This window comes from Protopterus annectens, chromosome 11.part0 (genome assembly GCF_019279795.1).
Source record: "Protopterus annectens isolate FY-2018-M chromosome 11.part0, PAN1.0, whole genome shotgun sequence".
In the NCBI taxonomy this organism is placed as follows: domain Eukaryota; kingdom Metazoa; phylum Chordata; order Ceratodontiformes; family Protopteridae; genus Protopterus; species Protopterus annectens.
This window is the reverse complement of record NC_056745.1, coordinates 864,029,496-864,056,437: the sequence shown is the minus strand read 5'-3', so window position 1 is coordinate 864,056,437 and position 26,942 is coordinate 864,029,496. Positions and strand designations below refer to the sequence as shown.

The 26,942-nt window shown below is 42.9% G+C and overlaps 1 protein-coding gene across 5 annotated transcripts in view; it reads right to left on the bottom strand.

Annotated features, from left to right (window-relative positions):
* The window catches only part of SLC16A7 (solute carrier family 16 member 7), a 1,124,843-nt gene that overhangs the window by 45,394 nt on the left and 1,052,507 nt on the right, over window positions 1-26,942 (bottom strand). For all 5 annotated transcript variants that reach the window (XM_044088276.1, XM_044088278.1, XM_044088279.1 and 2 more), the window contains one exon: window positions 7,205-8,023. In XM_044088276.1, coding sequence (XP_043944211.1) covers window positions 7,205-8,023 — 819 coding nt within the window. The remainder of the gene's footprint in view (window positions 1-7,204; window positions 8,024-26,942) is intronic.

The following is a 26,942-nucleotide window of genomic DNA, read 5'->3' as shown; positions in this document are numbered from 1 at the left end:
GTTCCGAAACCCTTCTTGGTGAAGTAATTGCCAGTAGGAAAGCAGTTTTCCAGGATAGGTGTTGAAGATCTGCTGTTGCTGCTGGTTCGAATGGAGGGAGTGTCAATTTTTCTAGCACAAAGTTCAAGTCCCATGCTGGTAATGGTGGTTTCCTAGGAGGTTTTACATTCTTGATTCCTCTGAGGAACTGCCTGAGTAGAGGATGTAAGAAGACAGGGGGATCGAAGCTGTATTCTGCAGAAATAGCTGATGCATGTATCTTGATGGAGGAATAGGACAGGCCTGTATGGAGAAGCTCTGCCAAATACTCCAGGATGTTGGCAATATCTATCTTTGACACATATTTTCCTCTTTCAGTGCTCCAAATGACAAACCTTTTCCATTTCCCTGCATAGTTCCTTCTTGTAGAAGGTCTGCGGGCCTCCAGGATAATGTCTTTAACCCTTTGGGATAAATCTGGGTTAGTTGCTGTTATGTAATGTTCCAGGCAGTCAGTTGCAGAGTTTTAGATTTGGATGCATGATGTTGTAGTCGTTCTGAGTTAACATCAAAGGCATCAGGGGTAGTGTCCACGTTCTGCCCCGAGACATGCTCCTCAGCAATGGATACCAGTGTTGTCTTGGCCAATTTGGAGCTATCAGAATTATCCTTGGACGCTCCTCTTTGATTTTCAGTAGTACCTTGTGCATCAAAGGAAGAGGTGGAAATGCATATGCTGTCAGGCCTTTCCAACTGAAGGATAGAGAGTCCACCTTCCATGCAAGTGGGTGGTATGTCCTTGTGCAGAATTTCTTGAGCTGGTGATTGAGTGGGGATGCGAACAGGTCTATTTGTGGCATTCCCATTTCTGTGTGATGGCCTTGAAGATGTCCGGGTGTAGCATCCATTCGTGAGCATCCGAGGTTGTTCTGCTTAACATGTCTGCTAGGATGTTTTCTTTTCCCAGTACAAATATTGCCTGTAACTGAATGTTGTAGCTCAGAGCCATATTCCATAGGTCCAGAGTCATTCGGCATAGGGGTTATGAATGAGTGCCTCCCTGTTTGTTGATGTACCACATGACTGTGGTGTTGTCTGTCCTTATCATCAAATGGCCTTCTTTGAGGAATGGTCTGAAATTCTGGATTGCTAGTTTTACTGCCAGCATTTCTTTTTGATTTATGTGCAGGTGCAGTTGATCTGGGGTCCATAATCCTTGTATGCATTTGTCCAGCATGTGGGCCCCCTAACCTAGGTCTGAGGCGTCCATTGTGATGGTTTGGCTTGCTTGAAAGTTGTGGAAGGACAAGCCTGGGTTTGACTGGCATGCTTGAGCCCACCATAGGAACTCTTGTTTCAGGCATGGGATTAGTGGTATTTCGGTTTCTAAGCTGTGCCTGTGTTGAGACCATAAATTCTTTAGGTACCACTGTAGTTTTCTCATATGCAGCCTGGCATGGGGGACCAGGATTATGCATGATGCCATGAAGCCCAAGGCCTGCAGTACTTTCCTTGCTGTTAGTTTGTTCTGCTTTGTTAATGCCAAGAAGTAAAGAGGGAGTTGTTCTTGTTTTTCTGCAGTTAGGAATGCCATCTGTTTTACCATGTCCAATTCTGCACCCAAGAATGTTCTTGTTTGGGATGGTATTAGTCTTGACTTTTTTAAATTGACTGTGTATCCCAGGGCTTGTAGTAAGCAAATGACTCTTTGTAAGTCTTTTGTCAGCTTGCTTTTGTTGTCCGCTTGTATCAGGCAGTCGTCCAGGTATGGATTAATTTGGATTCCCTGTAGCCTGCAATGAGCGATTACTGATGCCAGGCATTTTGTGAATACTCTGGGCGCAGTAGATAAGCCAAAGGGCAATGCTGAGAATTGATAATGCTCTGATCCTGCAAGAAATCTGAGGTATCTTCTGCAATTTGGTCGTATGGGGACGTGCAGGTATGCCTCCTTGAGATCTAGAGTTACCAGCCAACACTCCTTGCCCAGCATGGGAAGAAGTTGCTGTAAGGTCAGCATTTTGAATTTTGGAACAATGATGAATGTGTTTAAGGCGGACAGGTCGAGAATAGGTCTCCAACTTTTCTCTTTTCTTGGTACTAGGAAGAGTCTGGAGTAGAATCCTTTGCCCTGTTCTGTTGGTGGTACTCTTTCCACAGCTCTCATCTTTGTTAATTGAGCTATCTGTTTTAGAGCTTCTGTTTTCTGATTTGGAGGTAGGTTTGGCATTCCGCTTTTTACTGGTAAGGTATGGAAATGAAACCTGTAGCCTTGGTCTATAGTCTGCAAAATCCATTTGTCTTTTGTGATATAGTGCCAATTTTTTTGAAAATAAGGCTAACTTTCCACCTAAGGGTGCTGCTATTTGTTCCCTGGTAGGCGGTGTCAGAGCCAAGTCACTGTGATTGTCCTGTTGCAGTGGCAGTGGTTGTGTCTGTGCCTCACTGGTTATTGCCTTGCCACTGGCGTCCTCTGTAGGCACCTCCTCTGGATTGATTTCTGCCTCTGGAGCGTCTATTCCTGCCTCTCTGAGATTTAGAGGAGTCTGGAAAGGACCAATTTTTGGAAGGCCAGTTCCTGCTAAACCTTGGGGGCTGAACCTGTAAGAAATCTTTAACTGTTTGTACAGATTTTGCCTTCTCTTCCATTTTCTTCATTACTTGCTGGGCAGGAGAACCAAATAGACTGGCCTTATCCATAGGAGCATCTAACAGCTTTGCTTTAACATGATCCGGCAAGACCTGTGCCAGTCATGGCTGATCTAAATGAAGCCTCCAGTGCATCATAGCCACATTTTAAAGAATAGTTACTAACCTGCTGAATGTTATTCACCATTTCTAAAACATATTTCTTATCTAAGGAATCATCAGAGGACAGTTTCTTAGTTAACTGATCAAGCATAAGCTCTTGGTATTGGATCATATGAAACTGACAGTTCAAAGCTCTAGCTGAGAGAGTAGCAGAGGTGTAAACTTTTTTACCCCATCTCTCTAAGGACCTGGATTCCCTTTCAGAAGGGAGAGGGTTTTTTGCTGAGGTCGAAGCTACTGCCTTAGGCCCCTGGGAGAAAGTCTCAAGATCTGCAAGTGGGGCCTTGTATAGGTGGTGATGAGTGTCCGGTACCCTGTAAAACCTATCGGGTTTGGTAGGGGCTGGAGGTAAAGTATCAGGAGCAGTGCAAACATCATTAAATGCATCATCCACAACAGGAAGAACTGGAGGTATAGCTAAGGGCCTATGTTGCGGTAAGTGTAGAAAGGTCCTAAGCCTTTTTCTTGAATCTGAGAAATCTTGTCCCTGCCATTGGAATTGCTCTCTCATGGCATGTAAGGTTTCCCCAAAGGAAAATTCCTCTGGTGGAGAGGCAGATGGAATAGATTCTTCAGCATCGGAATCTTCATAAGTAGAAAAAGGAGCCTCTGGGTGGTCTGTAATATCTGAAGCATCAGAAGAATCATCTGAGGACACTGGCTCCGGGGGCTCTGCTCTAGGTCTCTTTTCAGGAGGCTGAGAGGCCCTGTCTGGGTGAGATTGGGATCCCCTTATTAAAGAGATGAGATCCTCTGCCAGAGTAAGCATTTGAGAACTGGAACTGGGCCTGTGTGAGGGGGGCTTAACAGGCACTGATTTAGCAGTTTTGGCTGCTTTAGCCCTGGCAAAGGCCTTAATAGACATGGCTGCAGGAGGCCTAGCAGCATCACGTGCTGGGGTAGAGACATCCAAAGGGATGGTGTCCGATAATTCTAAAGGAACCACATTAGTAGGCAAAACTTCAGAGGCCGATTCAACTAGGGTAGCAGGGGCCTCGGTAGTAGTCATGGATTCGGCTGAAGATTGATCCGTTTGCTCGGTTTCGGCTGAAACCGAGACACGGTTTGCATAACCGTGGTTTCGGCCGAAACCGTGGACCGCGAGTGTCGGTCTTTTTCTTTGCGTTTTTTAACAATTTGAGAAGTCGGAGGATCCGACGGCATAATGTACGCAAAATCTGAGCCGAAAAACTGTTCAGCAAACTCCGATCGACGCCTAAGCGTTCGTCGGTTGAAGGAAGCACAGGCTAAACAGGCTGCTACGTCGTGGTCTGGGCCTAAACAAGGTAAGCAGTAAGAGTGGAAATCTTTATGAGGTATTTGTTTCCCACAAGTTAAACAGTTATTTACTTTTTCTGACATCGGCTGAGGCAAGAAAGAGTCCCCAACGGGGTACTTAGCTTTTAGAAGTCTTCGAAGTAGTATTCGGTAGTAGTAATTTCTGGATCTGACCGACCGGCACTTGCGAACAGCTTCTGCTTCGGGCGCCACGCAGCAAGAAAGACTGAGGAAAATGGCGTCGGCTGATGCCTTTATACCCGAAGACCAGCAGAGATGACGTCGGGTGAAGTGCGACACCAGCCGAGGCCAGACCCAGACTTTGGAATCCGGCCGACCGAAGGGCTGCCTGACGACAGGACAACCCATTTGTTAGGACTGCAGATGCATCCTTGAAGGACATATATATAGATATATACATATATATATAGATACACACACACACACATATATATATATATATATATATATATATATATATATGATTAACCCAACAGCAACGTGCAGCATAAAGAACAAACTTCTGTTCTCTGGCAAAATTCAGCTTCCAATAAATCCAAAGGAGTCACTTGACGGTAATCAGTTTTAATATAAATAACAGCAATAACACAAAAAAGACAACGTAAGCGCTTTCACGGGTCCTCCCGCTTCATCAGACGTATGAATGTAACTGTTACTACATTTGGTCTTATACTACCACATTTAATTACGCCTACTTTGCTTCAAATCCATATTTAAAGTGCTATTACAACACATGTAACAAAATTTAAAAACAGAGTATATTAAAATTCAGTCTAACAAACACAACGACTGACCAAATTAAAAACTGTTTAGGATCTACCTGCACAAATTATATAAAAAGTCTAACCTTTTGCAATACTGATGCAGTCTTTACAACCTGTTATAGCTGTTAAATAATGATAGGAGGCTTACTTGCACGTGCACATGAGATTTATTCATTATTAGTATCTGAATGTATAAACTATGAGATACACACAATACAATTGAATAAGTCATCCGACAGTATGTCCTTAATGGTTGTGGCATCTTATTCTTGTGTACACGACAGTTGAAGTGATTCATCATTGTCAACAGAAAGAGACGTTAACACGTCCGTCTGTTTACATGCTTACTAAGAGAATGTATGCGTTACCATCTTCGCGTACTTCAGCATCGGCCCGGATTTACGCTATTACGCATTAGCGTATTCAGGGTTTACATCGGAGGTAAAAGAAGCCGACAGAGACAATGTTTTGAAGGAGATATTGTCTACATAGTGGCATTTTATCCTTTATTTACTGTGGATCTAACGGGGAAGTTGAGTAAAATGGATTGAGATAGTGGTTAGGGTTGGAGTTACGTTGCATACGCAATCAATAATGTGATGTTTATTCATCGAGGTATGTGGCTCTGACGAGTTATTAATTTTAAAAAAGTATTGCAAAAGGTTAGACTTTTTATATAATTTGTGCAGGTAGATCCTAAACAGTTTTTAATTTGGTCAGTCGTTGTGTTTGTTAGACTGAATTTTAATATACTCTGTTTTTAAATTTTGTTACATGTGTTGCAGTAGCGCTTTAAATATGGTTTTGAAGCAATGTAGGCGTAGTTAAAATGTGGCGCCTAAATTAAGCATATAGTATAAGAGCAAATGCAGTAACAGTTGTATTTATACGTCTGATGAAGCGGGAGGACCCGTGAAAGCGCTTACGTTGTCTTTTTTGTGTTATTGTTGCTATCTACATTAAAACTGTTTACCGTCAAGTGATTTCTTTGGATTTATTGGAAGCTGAATCTTGCCAGAGAACAGAAGTTTGTTCTTTATGCTGCACGTTGCTGTTGGGTTAATCGTTTATTTTCTGATTTGGTTCGTTTGTGTGTTGAGATATATATATATATATATATATATATATATATATATATATATATATATATATATATATATATATACACACACACACACACACACACACATATATATATATATATATATATATATATATATATATATATATATATATACTCTCTGACTGCGGTGGTGATGCTGCGGTAGCATTGTCGCCTCACAGCAAGACGTTGTCCCGTTCCATTCTCAGCTAGAGCATCTTCTGTGTGGAGGCATATGTGAATGGGGAGTGCCTTCGTTGAAGGTTGTGCATCAGGGCTGGTAACCTGGTACGTAAAAATCCACTACCAATCATTAGCGGACCGGAGTTCCGCTGTGACGACCCCTAACCGGGAAAAGACAAAAGACACAAACAAAATATATATATATATATATATATATATATATATATATATATATATATATATATATACTCTCACTCTGTAGATATATATATCTATATGGTTCTACCTGACATAGCCGAAACCACACAACACCGACAACCACATCACCGACACCACATATTCGACAGTCCATAAACACGAAACCACACATAACCGACAACGAAATAACCGACGGTACACAAACACGAAACCCCATACACTGCACACACCACAATAACAATTATTAAAACAAAACACATCCCCATTCCACAAACCACACACACAACACAAGCACACCAAAATCCTTACAAGCCCACACTAAACCTTACCTAACCCTAAGGTCCGTCACCTATCTCACTTACCTACCCGCTCCCTAACCCTAACTCACTTAACCCACCTATCGCCTCCCTAACCTAACTCACTTAACCCACCCTATCTCCCTAACCCTAACTCACTTAACCCACCCTATCGCTCCTAACCCTAACTCACTTAACCCACCCCTATCCCCACAGACCGTCAATCTCCACACTTACCTGCGCACCACTACCGCATACTCACAGCCTTTCCCCATGTCGGCATCCGCGGCGTTGGTGTTGTCATCCGTCGGGTCGGTCTTCCGGAGTGTCGATGTTGTGCAACTCGCGATTCGGTCTTCTTCGTTTCGGTCTTCTGGAGCTCCGAATTCCGCTGTCGGTCTTCTGCGCTGTCGACGAAGTCAGGTAGAACCATCTATATATATATATATATATATATATATATATATATATACACACACACACACACACACACACACACACACACACGTTTCCAAGAACTAATCTTGTATCCCATGCTTACTACTGTATTAAAAAAAAGTGAAGTATCTTACCTCCTAATGGTGGTCCCAGCAGTACTGGGCAGCATTCAACAATGGTAACAAGACCAACAGCACTGGAGAACCTTTGGGCACCAACAATGTCCATCAGTGTTTCAAACAAAACACTGCTAACCATTCCAAAGGCAAAGCCAAAGAAAACAGAGTACACTACTAATCCAGTATAATCCTCTGCAAAGGGGCACATCACATGGCAGATACCATTGTACATTACTGCAAAACTGAAGAAGTACTGAATCTTTGGTCTGACCCATTTTGAATTGGCTAAAAGTCCCATTGAAGGTCTGGCAAACATATCCACAAATGCTAAGATAGAAAGCAGGAATGCCGCAGAGTATTCATCAATTCCTTTGTGTTTTGCATAAGGAGCCAAGAAGACAATAGGTGCAAAGAACCCAACAAACATGATGACATTTCCTGACAAGTAAACAAGAAATCCTCTGTGTTTGAATAAACTGACATCTAAGTATTTATTGATGATCTCAAATGTTGATGATTGTTTCTTTTTCTTTGAATCTGCATCAGAACCATGAACTGCAGACTCCAGGTCATTTTTGCTAGCGGGCTTTGGACTGGTGCTTGCAGGCCTCATGAGGGATCCAGCAACACAGCAGTTCAGTAGGAGGCCTCCTAGAATAAGAAAGCTTCCTCTCCATCCAAACATATTGAAAAGAAACTGGTTGAGAGGTGCTAGGGTGCTGAGGAACACTGGGCTTCCAGCCATTGCTAGACCATTTGCTATAGGACGCTTCTTAAAGAAATACCTCCCAATCATTGTCAGTGCAGGCTGCAAGTTGAATGCTAAGCCAAAACCTATAAAGCAAAAACAAAAACAAAAAAAAATTATGAGCTATTACTCAGTTGGAAAGAGCCAAATGCTAATTAAAAGCTTATGAAGCAAACAGAAAAAAAACATAAGATGTCATTTGCAATGAAGCAGTAATTAACCTACATAACATGCAAGACTAATCAATCATTCAAATCATTTGACATTAAAAAGGAGCAAACAATTGCCAAAAACTAATATCAGACAGTTACTAAAAATAATGCCACATATTGCAGAATTTAATAATAGTGTGTTATGCATAATATCATGATTATAACTTCTGCATCTATATTTTTTTTAGCTGTCCAGAGCTGCACTTCCTATAAAACCATCTGCAACAACATTTGTCAAATGTTGAGGTGAAAACCTTTAGGAAGACTATCCCCAGGATTCAATAAACGCTGTGTAGGAATAGAGTTATACCTGCATGGAGTGAATGGTGTCCTTTTCCGCATAGCCTTAACAGCAGCGCGCTTTACATATTCATGAAGGCGCGCTACTGATAAAGCTAAGCAGACACGAACACTACTGAGTGCAGGGGGCGTGTGTTAGTAGTCCTTGTACATCCAACACACCCACTGCACTTTGAAAGTGCAGTATGGCACTTTATAAGTGCTTTCAGTGTCTGCTGACACTGAAAGCAGGAAATGTAAATAGAAAGCAATGCAGGGGATGTGTGACAGGTACTGTCACACACACACGATATTTTCAAAGTGCCGTATGGCACTTTCTAACTGCTGTCAGTGTCTGTGGAAACTGAAATCTGCTATTCCAATAGGAAGCAATGCGGGGGGGGGTGTGACAGGTACTGTTACACATCCCCTGCATTGTCAAAGTGCCATACAGCACTTTCTAACTGCTGTCAGTGTCTAGAGACACTGAAAGCAGCTATTTAAATCGGAAGCAATGCAGGGAGTGTGTGACAGGTACTGTCACACACACCCTGCCTTGTCAAAGTGCCATACAGCACTTCCTAACGGCTTTCAGTGTCTGTGGACACTGAAAGCAGGAGTTTAAATTGGAAGCAATGCAGGATATGTGTGACAGGTACTTTCACACACCTCCTGCAATGTGAAAGTGCAATACAGTATATTTAACATGTCTCAACCTCTTAGAGCAAAATACTGGCCAAAGCCTAAAATGTTGGGGGAGCAAATAGGGACAGATCATAAATATTGTCCTTACAAATGTAGAAAGTTGATAGAGGAACAGGGTTTGTATTAACATGACAACATGTAGGGAAGGATTAGAAGTCTGAAACTCAAATGTATGCCATTATGTAGTGACTTCAATCTTGACATGTCCCATACAAACTAAGTTGATAGAATGACAGGTAGTGCATTACCAAATATTACTTACAAGTAGTATAGATACATGTAATTAAAGTGCTTTTATTGTTTTCCATTCTAAGTTAAGTTTAATCATAGCTGAGCAGGTTTGTGCATTACAACCCTCTGCTCAGCATTGCTTAAACATCTCATAGGAGCTAAATACAAATGTATAGCTAAAATCTTTACTGACAAGGTAGAATATTGATTAGATTACCGGCTTTGCATACAGCAGTTCATGATTCAAGTACCAAGACAGGCACTTTATTTTTACATGGGAAAGCATTGTTAAAATAAATTTTCTTATGTTAAATTATGTAGTAATTGATATTTGTACCCAGGGTAGTGTAGCTGGTTCAGAATGGAAGTGTGAGTGCATAGGAAATGTGAAATCACCCATGTATACACAAGTGTCCCATACAGTATAGTCACATCCGAAGGTAATGTTATGAATGCACATAGGGGGACGTCTTGTAAAGTAAATCATATACACTTAATATATCAGTAATGATGAATTAATGTACAATTCTGAATTTTTTTAAAATGAAAACTGAGCAATGCTAAGCAGTGCTCACCTATGCTTAGCCAGTTTAAGCATTGCTTACACATAAATACTAAGCAACAGTCAGCTCAGCTAAGCAGATTTGGGCACTGTTAAGCAGTCCTCAGCAATTACCCCTTTAAGCACTGTTCAACTTATCTTAGTGTATTTATGCACTGCTTAGCTGAGCTTAGCATTTTCAAAATGGTCCAATGATGGCAAACGGTGGAAATATGCCCTTATTTAAACTGCACAAGTGGGAATACAGTCATAACTTGTTGTCTGAGCTCTGCAGGAACCATGTCTGGTGTTGGAGAGGGAGTGTGCTATTGGATGCAGTGCTGGGGCATTCAGGAGTCGAGGGTCATGGTTGAGCTCCTTGTAGAAAACCATGATGACAGACTGCTGCAGGGACAGTACCAGGGCTCTTAGTACAAAACAGAGGCCTGGGACAGTCTGGCATGCAACCTCACCAGTGCTACTGAAATCCTCCGAACTGGTGAGCAGGTATGGCATCCTTATGCTGACCTAAAGTGGAGGAAGGGGAGCTCTTGGCTTAGTGGATCCAACATGCATGGGCAAGGAATGCTCCAGTAGTTTGTAAGTATCTCATCCATAGCTGTACCAAATCCTAGGCTGAATATGTGTTAGACAGGTATGCATAATGTTTGTTTTCTCCCCCTACAGCTGCAGTGCAGAGGGCTAGGAATGCTGATTCACATGCCGACAGACTGACAAGGCTGCGCCGACAGCCTGCCGAGTACAGATCTACTTTGCAGTATATATTGAAATAAATAAGGAGGAGTAAATTGTTTATTTCCAGTAGGTAGTTTGTTCTATGTCTAATGATTAAATAAAAGGTTGCCAGACTAATATTGATCTACAAGATATGCAGTAGTAAAGCACTGTGTCATATAAGTACAATAAAGACCTACATCACCAACTGTTGTGTTTACTCTGGTATGCTGTTTTAGAAATAGAATGTGTACAGGTTCTACACAGCAAATATGGCTTTGACAGCATGAATTAACTGAGGTTGTTCTGAGAACCAGCTATTATGCAAAACAGTATATTGTGGAACTGTACAACAACATATAAATAAAATATGACATGTTATGTACTACTGAACCCTGAATAGTAATGTCCAATGTATTATAGTGTGCCCCCTGCTGCATTGCCTTGTGTTAACCTTTGCTTTCCAGATTGTATCATGTCAAAGGATTAATACACAGTACACTACCTGTCATGCAGGAATCTTAGGATTACAAGGTCAGACTGTCCAACCCACAGAGTGTTAGGCAGAAAACAGTCAGACCAGAAAAAGCAGTTCTCAAGTAATTCAGTATGATGAGAAATAGCCTTGTTGTTCATTCTGGGACACCCAGACATGGTTCGAATCCAGGGAGTGGTGCTGACTTGTGTGCACATATACACTCAAGAAATCATGAATATTTGTAAAAACAGTCAGTTACTGGTAACAGATATTTTCTCCACAAGTTATACAGGTAAAGAAATGTTTGTAGTAGCTGTATGAAGGGTATACCAATACACTGTGTACAACTGTCCCACTGTCCAATCCCATGCCTGCAAATGACTGCAGGATAGGTACATACACCATGCACTCTTCCCGATACATATCTCTCAAGTGTCATGCTGTCATAACTGCCAATCACATTGGACACAGATAGGAATCCAGGTGAAGTATGCCAGTAGCAGGCTCACACAACATCAGTGTAGGATACTCCTTCTTTGTCAAGTTTGTAACCCTGACATGTACAACCTCCCTCCAGTAATGTTGCCATAGTTCTTCCAGTCTGCTCCATACCATTACAGGAAGACAGTCTAACAGGTATATTTGCACTACAGAAGCTATGGCCCATATGTAGATGTTAAGTGAGGGCAGACATGTAGAATATTGAGCAGTACTGTTGTGAAAAATAGAAGCCTATACAGTTGTTAATGGACAGTTTTCTCTCCTCCCACCCTTCATCTGCATCAATCATTATTATTTGTATACTACGGGTATGTTGTTCTCAAAACCTATTGTTGGGATGTGTTCTATTATTGCTCATATATTTATTTGGTTGCATATTAACATACCTTGTTGAAATATCATTATTTGTGGCCTGTTGTCATCAATGTAAAGTGCATGCTATTAAAATGCTTACTGTTGTTTAATTTATGCATGTGTTCTGTTTGCTATGCAACTGTTTCAGATCTGTTGGTTTGGGTTAACTGGAATACCCATGCATGCTATTATAGCTAATTTTGAAATGTTTTCTTCATGACTAACCAATATATCTTTGAAGACCACAACACCATAGCACATTTGGGAATACCAATCCCGGTGGATTTGTCTGTCCCGCCTCATCTGGCTGTGGCACCGGGCCCCAGCATGTCTGGGATACAACTTGAAACATCCCCTTCTGCTGGTCCTGCATCACCTTTGGGTGGAACTGCCTCAGGGGACAGGCCCCATCTCCCCCTGGGCACAGGCATGGAGAGGAGCCAGTCACCCACAACATGTTCTGGAGTATGGTGTGCAGTGTCATCTGCTATGAGTTGGCTGGATGGCTGTGCCAGTTGGAGGGCAGCCTGGCACACCTAGAGGGGCAGGCTGCCCCTGTTGTCCAGCTGCCAGCACAGCCACCTTTGGGGCCATGAAGTTGCAGTCGTGACTGCCTATGGGTGGGGACCTCAGTCCTACTGCATCCATTTGGGGGCTCAAGGCCTCTGATTCCCAATCACCCTCCCTCTCCAAGGTGTTTACTCCCCTCATGTGTCATATACTGCCTCCGCTGTCCTGTGTGTCTTGTCTGTCTGCAAATGCAACCTATCATACCCAACCTACCTCCCCAAACATTCCTACAGGCCTTCCCCAACATCCCACTATCACCTTAAAAAAAAGGCATCTGTCCCGCAAAAAAATCATTGCCCCATACATAGCTCTACATTTTGCCACCATGTCCATTTATGTAAATAAATCAACACTTAAATTAATGTATAAATGTATGTTGCCAACACCCCTCCCTGTGGGGTGTGAGGCTGTAAATTCCAGAAATTCCACATCAGTCACAGCTGTTGCTACAGTAGAAATGTAGAACTTTGGTCCTTCCCTACACCCATCCTGCATATCCCCAGCTGCTTTTCCTAATGTTTTACCCCCTGCTTGCCCCCATTTCACCACATTCCTATCACTTTTTTTTCTTTTCTTTATTTAAAATTAGCGTGAGTGTACCCAGGAATAAGTGCCACTAAGTGAAGCTGAGAGGACTTAACCATCTGTTAGCATCACTTAGCTTCGTGTAAAACTGCAGAAACCCACTAACAACTGCTTAAAAAGTGCTTTAATCACTCTATCTCCATCAGCCCTTTTTTCCTGCCAAGCAACAAAAAAAAAAATCCCAGCTGCCAAGTCACAAACATAGGACACTGTGCACTACAACCATAGCACAGTACTACTCCACCATCTGAGCAATGGGGTGTTTGCAATGCTTTAACAAACATATCATGCATTATGGTCATTTAACATTAATGAATAAAAGACATCATTGCCAAGTATTGAACCCAGGACCCTGTGCACTACAATGACAGCAAGGTACCTCTACACCATCTGAACTGTAATGCTTTTACAAACCTATCACGTACTACAGTCATTTAACATAAGGGAAAAATACACATTCCTGGCAAGCCGTAAATCCAGGACCCTGTGCACTCCAGTCACAGCAGCTACCACTACTCCACATGAACTGTGAAAATTACAAATGCAGGACGGTCATCCAACATTAGGTAAAAACCTGTGGAATTAGTACTCTTATATGTATATATATATATATATATATATATATATATATATATGTGTGTGTGTGTGTGTACCTATGTATATATATATATGTGTGTGTGTATATGTGTGTATATATATATATATATATATACATATATATATATATATATAATGTGTGTATATATCTATATATATATATATATATATATATATATATATATATATATATATATATATATATATATATATATATATATGTGTGTGTGTGTATATATATACTCAACTTCTTACTGCAAGACATCTGCAAAAAGCCTGACAAAGTGGGGGTATAAAGGCCAAACAATAGTGACATATTTGAAATATGGCTGTTATAAGTGTAGAAGTTTGCTAGAGTATCATAGATTGTTTTAACATATATTTTCTGATAGATTTCAGGTCTGAAACACAAATGATTGTCATCATGTACTGATGTCAATGCTCAAGCCATCCCAGTGATTTGTCAGAAACCCACAACTGCTATGGGGAACAGACCAAAAATATGAGCCATGCATCTGGACAGTGTATAAAAATCTGGACAGTGGAGAGGTATGCCTGTAGTCATATAACAGAAGGGAAAAAACACTGAGATCTGCCATCCATTTCACCCAGCACCTTCTGAACTACAGTCAGACCAACATGACCCTACCCCAAATCAGCTCTGGGGAATTACTCATGCATTTGCAAATATATCGTGCACTACAGGGATGTAACTGTAGGGAAAAGCAGACATCGGTGAGAAATTGTCCACCCACAACCATTTACACCACAGTCACAGCAACATACCAGTACCCCAACTGAATTCTAAAGTATAACAACTGTTTGATCAAACATATCCTAAATGCCAGTCACTCACTACAATGACATACACTGCCCCAAGTCATAGTCTACTGGGAATCCGGAGGTGTTACAAGACATTTCTCAGTCTGCTCATACAAACATATACACCTGATAGGCCACCTGCAACTGTAGCAGTATGCACAATCAGATAAAAATGGATCTAAGACATTCACATCTGCCACACTCCCTATTCAGCCCAACATACATATACACACTACAGTGCTACACAATCTCTACAGTCTGTTAATAATGGCCAGACATACAGAACTCTCAACTGTACAGATTTCCACAATATCCAGGGTGTGAGACTATATTTACTGCCACTGCCTCATACCACTTCTGGGAGTCTGCTAAGTCACTGGGAAGATATCAGGAGTGAAGTCACTAAATAATGATATACCATGCCTCTGAACCTCTTACTGCAAGACATCTGGACAAAACCTGACATACTTGGGGGACAGGGGGCTGAAAGGAGGGACATATCTCACATAATGGTGTTACAAACTGAAACAGTTGCTGGTTTTACAGTGTTTGTTGTAGCATAACATCTCTGAAGGATATGACGTCTGAAACACAAATGATGTAATTTACTGACTTCAATCCTCACATTATCGTACTGATGTCTCAAAAACAGAAATTGCCTGAGGAACAGAACAAACATAAAAGGCAAACCTTTGGGCATTATGTGGACATCTGGACAGTTGAGAGGTATGGCACAGATATATAGCAGAAAATGCATGTCCAGAGAGATCCTGTTAATCTAGCAATCTTCTATGTGTATAACAGAAATTCTTACTTACAATCTGTACCTAATTCTGGAACTGTGTCCCCCATTTTGTTGGGCTGTCTACACATTTCTTGTTCTAAGAGGTATTTCCACCTATCTTCTGTGAAGCTGTTGCCCCCACACCTCCATAATGTCCCACTCACAGGCAAGGAAAAGGGGCAAGGCCCACATGAAGGACTTTATTATAGCACTGTGTTGTTATGGCATTGGCTAATGGAAAGACAACACAGCTGCTCTGGATGCAAGGAGCAAGTGGGAGACATCAGTTGTGCACATCAATCACCTGCTCATGAGCATTAGCTACAAAAGTCAAGCTGCTGCCTATGCAAAACAGGTCTGAACCTGTCTACACAAAGACAGACTGCAACTACACAAACCTAAAAATCTGCATTATTTTGAGGAAACTCTTCAGCACTATAACAGGTATCAATCAATTAAACATGTAATAGAATGCAGAAGGGGGGATGACCTAATGTGAAATAAGAAGTCAAACACTAGGTCGCAACAAGATTTGCTGGAATCACATGTTGCTGTCCAGCACATATGGCCATTCCTGCTGGCCCCAGTCTGCAGTGACATAGATCATAGCTCTGGCCCCTGAGTCACCCCACCAAAGGTCAGCTCATGTATGACTACTACTACAGTGTCTGTTGCCCAAAACCGACTGAGACAATGCTAGGCCAGCTACCTGGGATGTTGTAAATATTCATATGTCACCTGTGAATACTACTATGATACATATGCTTGTTTTATAAATGTAAGAGACTTATATAGGGTATGTGCATAGTAAACACCTAACGCAGAAAAGTGTGTTGAACTGTATATTATATGCTGAGCTCATACCTTTTAACTGTCCAGTGTTGCAGACTGACCACATGTTTGTCTAATATTTGTAGTCAACGTCTCATACAGTTGTGTATTGTCTGGCAAATCACTGGCAACCCAGTAAAGACTGACATCATAATATAATAGCATACATTTGAATGTCAGATGTCATATCCTGTGGAGTACTCCTGTGAATGCAAAACCGTCTTTTCTAGCAACTAAGTGGGTTACAGCTAGATTTATAAAGTGTCACTATTTTCTGGCCTTTGCCCACCACTGATGTGTGGCTTTGTGCAGATGTCTTGCTGTGACATGAGCTAGGAGTCTTAGCATGAAACTCATGTCATTGCAAGCGTACTTTGTCCTGGAGGATGCTGACATTTGTGCAGTCACTGATACCTAGTGTGCAGCTGTGGATAGCATACTAACCTTGCCAGGTTACTGATGCCACTATACATTTAGGCCCCAAATGGAGGGCTGCAAATCTACAAGGAGGTGGATTTTTAAACATTATAATGCACATATACACCTCCAGGCTGGCCAAACAGTATGACGCACAAGAGACATTCCAAGTGCAGTTAACTGTTGACAAGACACGTACTCAAATCATAGCTCGCTACAGACCTCCAATCATGCCTCTGGACACCCACCACTCCTATCTGGACTTGCTTGAATCTGTCAAGATTTAACCATCTACCCTGCTCCTGGGTGACTTTAACTACCCAACCATAGTGTGCATGACCTATTCCACCTGAACATGAACGCAGAGAGATTCCTCAGCTTTGACATTGGCAATGCATTGGATCATCTGGTCAACACTCCTACAACAGGTGGAAATATCCTGTACTCAGTCCTAACCAACATGAGTAGCCACTGTAGCACTCCTACAGTGTCATCCTCCTTTGTAAGATCTGACCACATAACCATCACTGTTGAGGTCACCATCTCCCCTGCCCCCCTCCCGTCAGGGTCAAACAAAAAAAAATTCCAAAACTGACGATAAATCTCCTCACAGCAGGTAGAAGTAGCTTTACAGCTACTGTCCCATCAGATGGAAATAGCAGTAGTGTCCAAGCCTACACCACAACACTATGTGACCACCTACATAGCTGTATGGACTCAGCAATACCTGACAAGACAAAATCATCCCCCTCAAGGTAGGGTAAACCTCTGTGGTGGACAGCAGCAATAAACAAATATTATAATAGGTAGAAATAATTGCTAGACAGGGCCAAGAAGGAGCAGATGCCTAATTGGAAGTAATGTCACCTTGGTCTGAACAAGCAAATAAGGTCACAGGTGAATTATCCTAAGGCTATTTTTGGTGCAAATTGGACACATCCACCAAGGCCGGTCAGTAGGCCTTCCACACATATGTCTGCAATCCCAAAGGCAACACCCAAATCTGCTCTGTAGTGGTGGTCAATAACACCACATACACATACGGCATAGATATAGCCAACCTGGTGCAGAGAGGTTAAGTGTAAACATCTCCACCCTGTTGCCCCATTGGTACACATAGACATGCACAGCACCTGCCCCCTACCCTCATTATTGGGAAGCAGGACTGTAATGCTCTCTCAAAGGCAACACACAGAAGTCTCTATAGGTCTGATACCATCCCTGGCTGCATCCTACATGAAGTCAGACATGAGCTCTCAGCTCCATTATGCACTGCAGTCAACCAAAGCCTTAGCACCAGTGTCATCCCATCTGCACAGTGGACAGCCACTGTCAACCTATACACAAAGGCGGAGCAAACTACTGACCCAGCCAATCATATGCACATCAGCCTAACTAGCCTGATCTGCAATCGCGTGGAAGGCAATATCAAGGACATTATAAACATGGACATCGGCAACCTCAAAATGATTGAGCCCACACAGTGTGGTATTGCCAAGGGGAGATCAGGCCTATTAAACCTGGATGACTTCTCTGAAGCATTGAGAAAACACAAGGACAAGGGGAAGATGGTGCACACTGCCTACCTTCACCTAGCCCAAATCTCTCACAATAATCCCCAGATGGCCATGATATATAAGCCTATACAGCAAGGCATCAACCTGTATGTTACCAGATGGGTAGCTAACTGGCTCAATTATAGCACCCACTCAAAGTAATGGAAGAAACTTCTAGTAGTAGACTCTGATAGTGCAGTGTACCCCAAGGATCGGTGTGGGGGCCTCTACTGTTTGAGATGTACATTTCTGAGGTACAAGACAAAACCAGTGGTCTATGGCTGACCAGGTTTACAGATGATTGCAAGCTGGCCAATGTCTTACATTCCCCTACTGATACGAGTATCCTCCAGGAGGCTTTTACCCAAATTAATGACTGGTGCAAGAAGCACTGCCTCAAAATGAATGCCAAGAGATGCATCATTTTCCCTGTTGTGGTAGATGTCATCCACACTAATTATGACAGTAATAACAATGCACTGAGGATGCAATCAAGTGTGAGGCAACTTGTGCACCAATGTTGGTAGCAACCTGCCAATTTCCCACCATGTTGTCACCATTGTATGGAAGGCTGTCTACATGGCCCACCTCACAAATACGGGTATGTCATCCAGGAACCAGGAGGCCACAACATCCCTGTTCTTCACCCTTATCAGACGCATTACCGAGTACAATGGCTCCTTTGGCATGTACTTTGCCAAGCAAATGCAGTAGTTGCAGAGACCACAGAGGTTCCTGACCAGGCAAATCCAGGGTCTGCAACACCTATCCTATACGGATAGGCTGAAAGCCCTGTCCCTGTACTCAGTCTGATACAGACTGATCATAGGCGACCTGTGTCTGGCATACAAGTCCATTTCCAAACCAAGCTTGATGGCAGTTTTGCATATCCATATGACAAACCCCACTCATGCAACATGCACACAAGGCCCTCACCTGGTGTCTGACATGTATAGTACTTGTTGGTGGGATAGTGTAGTGCCCACACAATACACTGTCTGTAAAACAGACTCCCTCCCCATGTCTAGCAGGGTATGTGTATATCCCGCTTGGAAAAGAAGCTGGATGACTGCATGGGAAACAGAAAAGACACCCCTAGGATCCTGCATGTGTCCCAGCTGTACAGAGGAAACAGGTGCTGGCTTTAAAGGGACATGGACGAAAGTCTGGACTAGGCTTATGACGGCATCCGGGCCAATAGCCTGGTATTATCTTATGAAGCTACGCACCCAGTATTTTACATGTTTCCTGTATGCATTGCAGACTGTCCTGCAATGTTGTCTGAAATGAATCCCTGTCAGTCTGAACTGTGTAGGTACTGCAGTGATAGAGTATTCTCTTGTTCTTTCATTAGTTATTATCACATATCGTTAAACCTTGTCATTGTGTCTGGTCTGTATAGCAGTAAGTCAGCTCTTACAGTACTTGGATATGCAATGGGTGACACTGTATAGCTCACTCCAATAGCCTTGGTCATGCTCGCACTTACCATTCTGCTAATAGGCCCATCATGCAGTAGGATTTGTCACCCTTTGTTGAGGGCCTTACAGTAGCTGATAAAGAGATGGATTGTGGCAGTCAGAACTACGGTAAGGTCTGGCCTGAAGGGCCCATAGGTGGCAAAGCTGTGCCAGATTTTACCAGAAGTGTGTGTGTGTGTGTGTGTGTGTGTGTGTGTGTGTGTGTGTGTGTGTGTGTGTATCAGCAAACATAATACTGCAGGGTATTAATTTACATATGTTGTCTTCCCTTCACAGGTTAACATGAGAGATGGTGTCTCTCCCCCTCACAACCTGATTGTCAGTGTTTTGGTGGATGCTCAAGATTATGGTGGTCATAGTGAAGCACAGGAGGGGTTGTCAGGTCCTGAATCTGTGCCATTTGTTGGTATCCCACTTTCACCCACAATGTCCCCGCACACAGTCAGTATGCCAACACATACCCAATCCCCAGCAGCCACAGATAATGGACAGTTGGGGGGTGGTGACATGGAATAGGCTAGTGTGGTGACTATGGCAAGTGAGCAGGCGAGGTCACACACAGGCAGATGGACAGGGGTGCTCGATGGAGGACTGCTGCCCATCAAGCCCCTGTCGCAAGTGCCATAGCAGGTGTCACCAGATGCATGTTACAATCCATCATGGAGGCACAGGCCTGTACTGACCACAATACCAGACAAATGCTCAGGGTCATAAATGCAGCACTTCCTGCCATGTTTGACGACTTCCATGGCATTTGTGATGCCATACATCATTATGCCGATGTTGTGGATAGACAGTGGGGTATGACATTGTCACTGCTTGACAATGTCTGTTCTTGAGCATGTGGTGGGAGTAGGGCATCAGGCAGGTGGACGTAGGTCAGCAATATGATCAGCTGAGAGCCCACATGGCTGTGCATATTCACTGTCCTGTAGTGCCAGTACCACCAGCACTACCAAAGTGAGGGTACTCTCCACACCACACCGAAGTAAGCCATAAACATGTGGTCCTGACCAGTCCTGTCAAGGATGTGGATCCTGCAGACAGCAGTCACCATCGGGGAGTAGTACTGCATCTGTCCTTGGGCCTTGTGGTGTCAGTGAGACTCCTGGCAGGACCAGTTCCTGGGTCCCTGCTGGAAGACGGTGAACTGTACATCCTGCCATGTACTGTCCACGGCTGTCCAACATAGCCCTGTGTCTGGTATCTAAATGGCTTGATTGTATGCAGATAAAAACTCACACATCTCTTTCACAGACTGGTCACCACCAGACACGCACAGTTCCTCTGCACAGCACAGTTAGACACCACCCCTCCAGACACAGACACACACACACACACACACACACAGACACACACACACACACACACACACACACACAATGTCAACCATATGGCCAAGCCTAGGCCTCTGGCAATCCCACACCACACTCTGTGCATGCGATGATACTTGTGCCACAACCCTGTTATCCATATAATCGATGCAGGGACATGGTTATATGGGTCTGATGCGCAGGGTGAATACAGTACAGTGTGGTAGTGTAATGTTGTGTAAGGTGCTGTCTGCTGGCAATACTTATGGCTATACATCGAGGTGTATGTACCTTGCTAGCCATGATGCATTATAGCTGTTAGTACTGTTGACTGACTGTAGTGCCACGTGCTATATTCTCTTAGTGTTCCAGGTGTCTGTGTATCTGCAGGCTGTGGGCCTGCTGACAGTAGCATAGATGGTTATGTCAGAGTGGAAATACAGTGGCCTTTTCATAGCCAAGGTACAGCTGTATATGTACATGTTTACCAGGTTTGTTTACATGCAACAGTGTGTGAGGGACAATTGTGGCAGACAGTGTGACCTTACATATATACCCTTGACACAGCCAGCTAGCCTTCATACATGTCACCTGGGTTTCTTGTAGGACTGCAGGCTCACACATACAGAGGAGGTTACTTGAGTACTGGCACTAGGTCCCTCACAAGCTTAGCCATTACTTTAACTACAACAGATTCACCTATCAGCACCTGTTGCCCTGGACATTTCTGCCCCAACCACTCAACCTTCATGCAGTTAATGAGGGTATGCCTGGTACTGTGTATGACTGGTTTGGGGTATGTATTCCTAACACAGGTCAGCCTGTGCTAGTCTAACCTGACAATCGCCAGCATGTGTGTCTGTTAACTCATATGTATGTCTAGCCTGTCGTGCTGGTAGTGCACATGCAGTCATGGTCCTGTCCATGGGGCAGCTGTCGAAGGGCTTAGCGCAGCCCTTACTTGCACAGTCTTACAAATGGTAGCACTAGATACATAGCAGAAATAGCACAGAGGTAATGTAGTGTTGCAGTGTCTGCCACTACAATTCAAGTTGGTGACAATTGCAGGGGCTGTTAGGATTGCCAATGATGGGTTCAGAGGCCCTTAACATGGTAAAGCCACTGACACACTCACACACACACACACACACACACACACACACTGCTGCATGGGGACATGCATTGAAACACGCATGCACATGGAGATGTCGCTTCTCAGAGTAGATGACCTACCCATCTACTTATGTACAATACACAGTGATATGAGCATTGCATGCACCACAGTGGCTTGGTGTTAGAAACTGTGTAACTGTGCTTGTACGGTGGATAACATCTGTATGGGCCGAAATTAGGTTGGCAGTCGGGGAGTTCACAGGGTGGAAGAGGCACACAAAATGGTATAGCCATCACATACACACAGTAAAGACAGCCACAGGGGCTCTGCATGCAGCAACACATACACAGTTGTCAGTAGACATATTAGTAACCCTACGTATTCACTTGTATGTACTATAGTACTACATACACATGACATGCTTCACATAGATTATACGCCTGGGACATAACACACAACCTGCTTACAACAAGTAATCTTGCGAATGCCTTCATGGATGATGGAATAACCCACCAGAAATAGCGATTGGTCTCATCTACTGCTTGTACAAACCTGCACATGTGATAGAGAGACAGACTTTGTAGCAGCATGATGCGTCAGTCAGGTACAATGTCTGATGCTGGCATGTGTGTCACTATGGTAACTGTGACATATTTGGCAATGATATCACAGGAATGCTTATTGTTAGGGGACACACACCATGTATACGTTGCAAACGTGGATATTCCATGTACATCTGTACAGATGACTGATATGGGTTGTAGAGTGTTACGGGTCTATATTATATTACTAAAAAGCCATTATATCGAATGGCTTTTCATCGACCCATTAAAGTCGAACTCATAATAGCAAAAACCTGAATGAGCAAATTCTTTCCCTGGGAAAAAAATTGCTAGCCCTACCACGGACTACACACTGCTTTAAACATAACAGAGTGGGTGGCTTTGACCCCCACACCCTCCACACACACCGTTACTAAATATACCAACTCTGAGATTGCACTACAGTGGGAAAAAGGACAAACTCACAAGGATGGCCAAGCAGTTTCTTTCCCAGGGAAAGAATTTGCTCATTCGGCTGTTCACTATTATAAGAGTTCGACTTTTTACGTGTCAATAAAAAGCTATTTGACATAATGGCTTTTCGATAATATAATATAGACCCTAGTGTTACATGGTGCATGTGAGGCAGATGCCATTAACATGCTCGTTAAAGTAATGTCACGGGTAGGGGGTCAACAGGCCTTAAAATGGTATAACCTACACACACAACAGCCACAGGGGATATGCTTCACACACACTACTACAGTTGCTAGTACTGAAATTAGAACCCCATCTATCTAATTATTTGTAGTATTTATTTTTATCTATTTTACATTTGTTAACCGGGAGTGTCTGACTGAGCCGAAAAAGCCCTTTTTCAGCAGAAGCCTGGGGAGAAAAGCTCCACATAGAAAAATTACAGATACATTTAGATATTTAGACATGATCAGTATACAAACAAATTACAATAGACATTATTTTACAGAGGTATGCAGCACATTAACAGTTACAGTGGAGAGAGCAAACAAGAAAATATTAATTTAAAAATAAAGGTAATTAATAGATTTGTGGTGTACAGCTGAAATTTGGAACATAGGTAAAATACATACATTGTACATTAGTCAGTGTTTGTAAGAGTGAAAACTATTATCAAGTAGTCTAAGTTTAGTATGCGTACCTTATCCACTTTCACTAGCCTGGGGAGCAGTCACGGCACTGCCAACTTTGCTTGAGATGTTGCCTAATGAGGTTTTTAAAGGAGGCTTTGGACGATGTGTTTTGTATGCTAGTAGGGAAAGAGTTCCATTTTTAGCCACTGAACTACTACTGTATAGTGTGTCCCCAAAGCTATTGCAGCTGTTGGTGACTTCTAGTAGTAGTTTGCTTGATGATCTAAGACGCCTTTTGACTGAGTGATGTACTAGGTTAAATAAAATAAAAAAAAAAAAAATACACACTTACAAACATTTGTGCACCCACTTATACACACACATTTGTCAGAACTGAGAATAGAGCCCCTGCCTATCTAGTTATTTGTACTATACTGTTATGTAGTTATTGCACACGCCACGGAGCTTATAGGGCTGAGACCTGTCCAAAGGTATGTCTGAGGGGAATGTCATCAGCATGACTGCTAAAGTAGGGCACTAGGAAGTGTAGTGGTGGGAATGGCCTAAAACCATTTTCCCTACAAACTATCAAACACACACACACACACACACACACACACACACACACACACACACACACACACACACAGGCAGGTGATGTGATGTTATCCCCACCTCAGTACGATTACACAATGGAGCTCATCTTCATGCTGGCACCGGTATGCTAGTGTCCGCAGCAGACACCACTCTATGCCACTCAGGGTATCTCTGTGTATGACTCACTGTCTGTGTGTGTCTCCCTGTGTCTGTCTCTCTCTCTCTTCCCTACGTCTGTGTGTGTGTGTATGGTTGAAATATTGTTATATGTTCCCCATATATATGTCTATGTATTACACGCAGCAGATGCAGCTATATCACATATGGGCCACCTACAGCTAGCTGAGGGTAATCCGGTCTGATGGGTGTGTGTAGAGACAGTTAAAATGTACATAGCTATCTGTATGCAAAGACATATATGCACAATACAGTTATATAGTCCGATGTGGGTTCCAACATGGGATGTGATTCTCTAATTGTAGGAGCATGCCCACTATAACCTTCTATAGCAAGAGTGGGACTCCATTCCAGAGATAGTTGTACTCCGGTCCGGGGTTTTGTGTGCTACAGCCATACCTCTCAACAGTAAACAGAAAGTTGCCAGGGGTACAGAGTTTGTTTTAGCAGACATTTTCTAACAGATCTGAAGTCTGACACTGGAGTGTATTGAGTCATTACCTATTGTCAGACATCCTCAGTCCATCACAGTGCTTTACCACAGGAATACAAGATGTATGATGCACAGACCAATATTATGAACCCAACTATAGGCATTCTTGTCCAAAAAGGCCAGTTTAGAAGTGTGGCTACAGCTGGTTGACTGATGAAGCTGTGTAAATAGTCCAGCAACTTAGTGATATACTGGCTGGGGATCTCCTGCTTGTGTGGTATTCTTCTTACCTGAAAAGTCATATCCTAGTTCATACCTCTCAAGTGCTAAAGTTTTTGGTGGATTGTCCAGGTGTTTGTCTAGAAGTTACGTCTATTCTACATAAACTTGTGTTTTTTATGGCAAGTTAGTAGCAAATAATTAACGACTGACATTACAAAATAATAGACATTAGTGTTTCAGACTTCATAACCTTCAGATAATTTCTGCTAATGCAAAACCCATTATTCTACCAACTTTCTCAGTTTTGTAAGAGCATTATTTACAACACGTGCCTATCATTGGGCCTTTGTCCCACTTTTATTTATGACCTTGACCAGATGCCTTGCTGTCAGAGGTTGAAAGGTATAGGTGTGGGTACAGAGTTCACTATACTGTACATAAATGTCCATTACATCTGTAGTATATTCCACATAGCACTGTGTGACTTCCAGGTATGTCAGTGGTAGAGCAGTACAGAGTAATGTGGTGAACCACTGACAACAGTTGTGTATAGGTTGATAGGTTGATATGACAGTAGTAGGGTATTGGCCCTGAAGCCATTATAACCCATGCAGACAGGACTGAAGCCCATGTTAAGACATGTCAATACAAAGAGCCCCTGTCCAGCAAGGACACAGGTGGAATCACAGGACTGTATTTTGTAGTTCCCATGCACTTATACAGGGAGCACATCACTAGGGGTATTGAGGCACTTGGCTTGATGTGGACAGGGAGTGTATTTCACAGATGTGGGAGTGTGTGGGACACATATCTGTCACACCAGCAAGCCGTACTGATATCACAGACCAGGTTGATGCTGCGCCTATGGGTAGATTGAGTGGGCTTTGACTTCCAGATGTGCAACAGTCCCATTAAGGCAGGGCCTGGACTGCTTTGTATGTCAGACAGGGGTCACCTCAGCAGAGTCTGTATGGAACCAGGTAGAGAGACAGTGCTGAGGTGACCTTTATATGTCAGACAGGGGTTACCTCAGCAGAGTCTGTATGGAATGGGGTAGAGGGACAGTGGTGTTAGCCTATCTGTGTTGGTCAGGTGTTTGGGGTTTAGGGTAAGGCCTTAGTGTTTGCAAGACCATAGTGTGTGGATTCTGCATGGTCTTTGGTGTGCATGTTTGTGGAGTTCTCATGTGTTTTTACCTCTGAGGTGTCCTTTGGGTTTTTGTTTTGTTGCAGACCTCCACTTACATGGGTGTCTGTTGTGTATTTGCAGGTGATGTTTACTGACTCCATACAATGCATGGCACCTATGGTACTGCACAATTTGTTCTGGTGTGCACATTCTCAATTTGTCTGGCCAGTGGTTCCCCTTCCCCTTATGTGTGTCTCTTTGTCCTTCTGTAATCCAGCCACAGGCTTTGACCACAGTGGCTGCTGTTATGTATTTGTAATTCTGATGTGAGCGGGCTAAATGCCGTAACATCACACACAAGGTTGTGGACTTCACACCTCTGAGTGTACCTATTTAGGAGGCTGTCCATCACTGCACCACTACATTTGCTGTGGTTCTCAGATGGTTTGTGCTGCTATATGTTATTATGAGGTTGCATGCTGATCTAGCTTCAAACCATCACAGACTGACATCTGAACATGCCCATATATCACAGTCAGACGAAGGAACACACATGGGGACAGGGTGTTAATACTGTTCTGCCAAACATAGACAGTTGAGAGACTTGTTTGGTATTTGCTTGCTTTCTCTTATGGGTATGACATCTGCTTCCCCACTGTATGCCACTGATGTTCTGACAAGACCCTTTCTT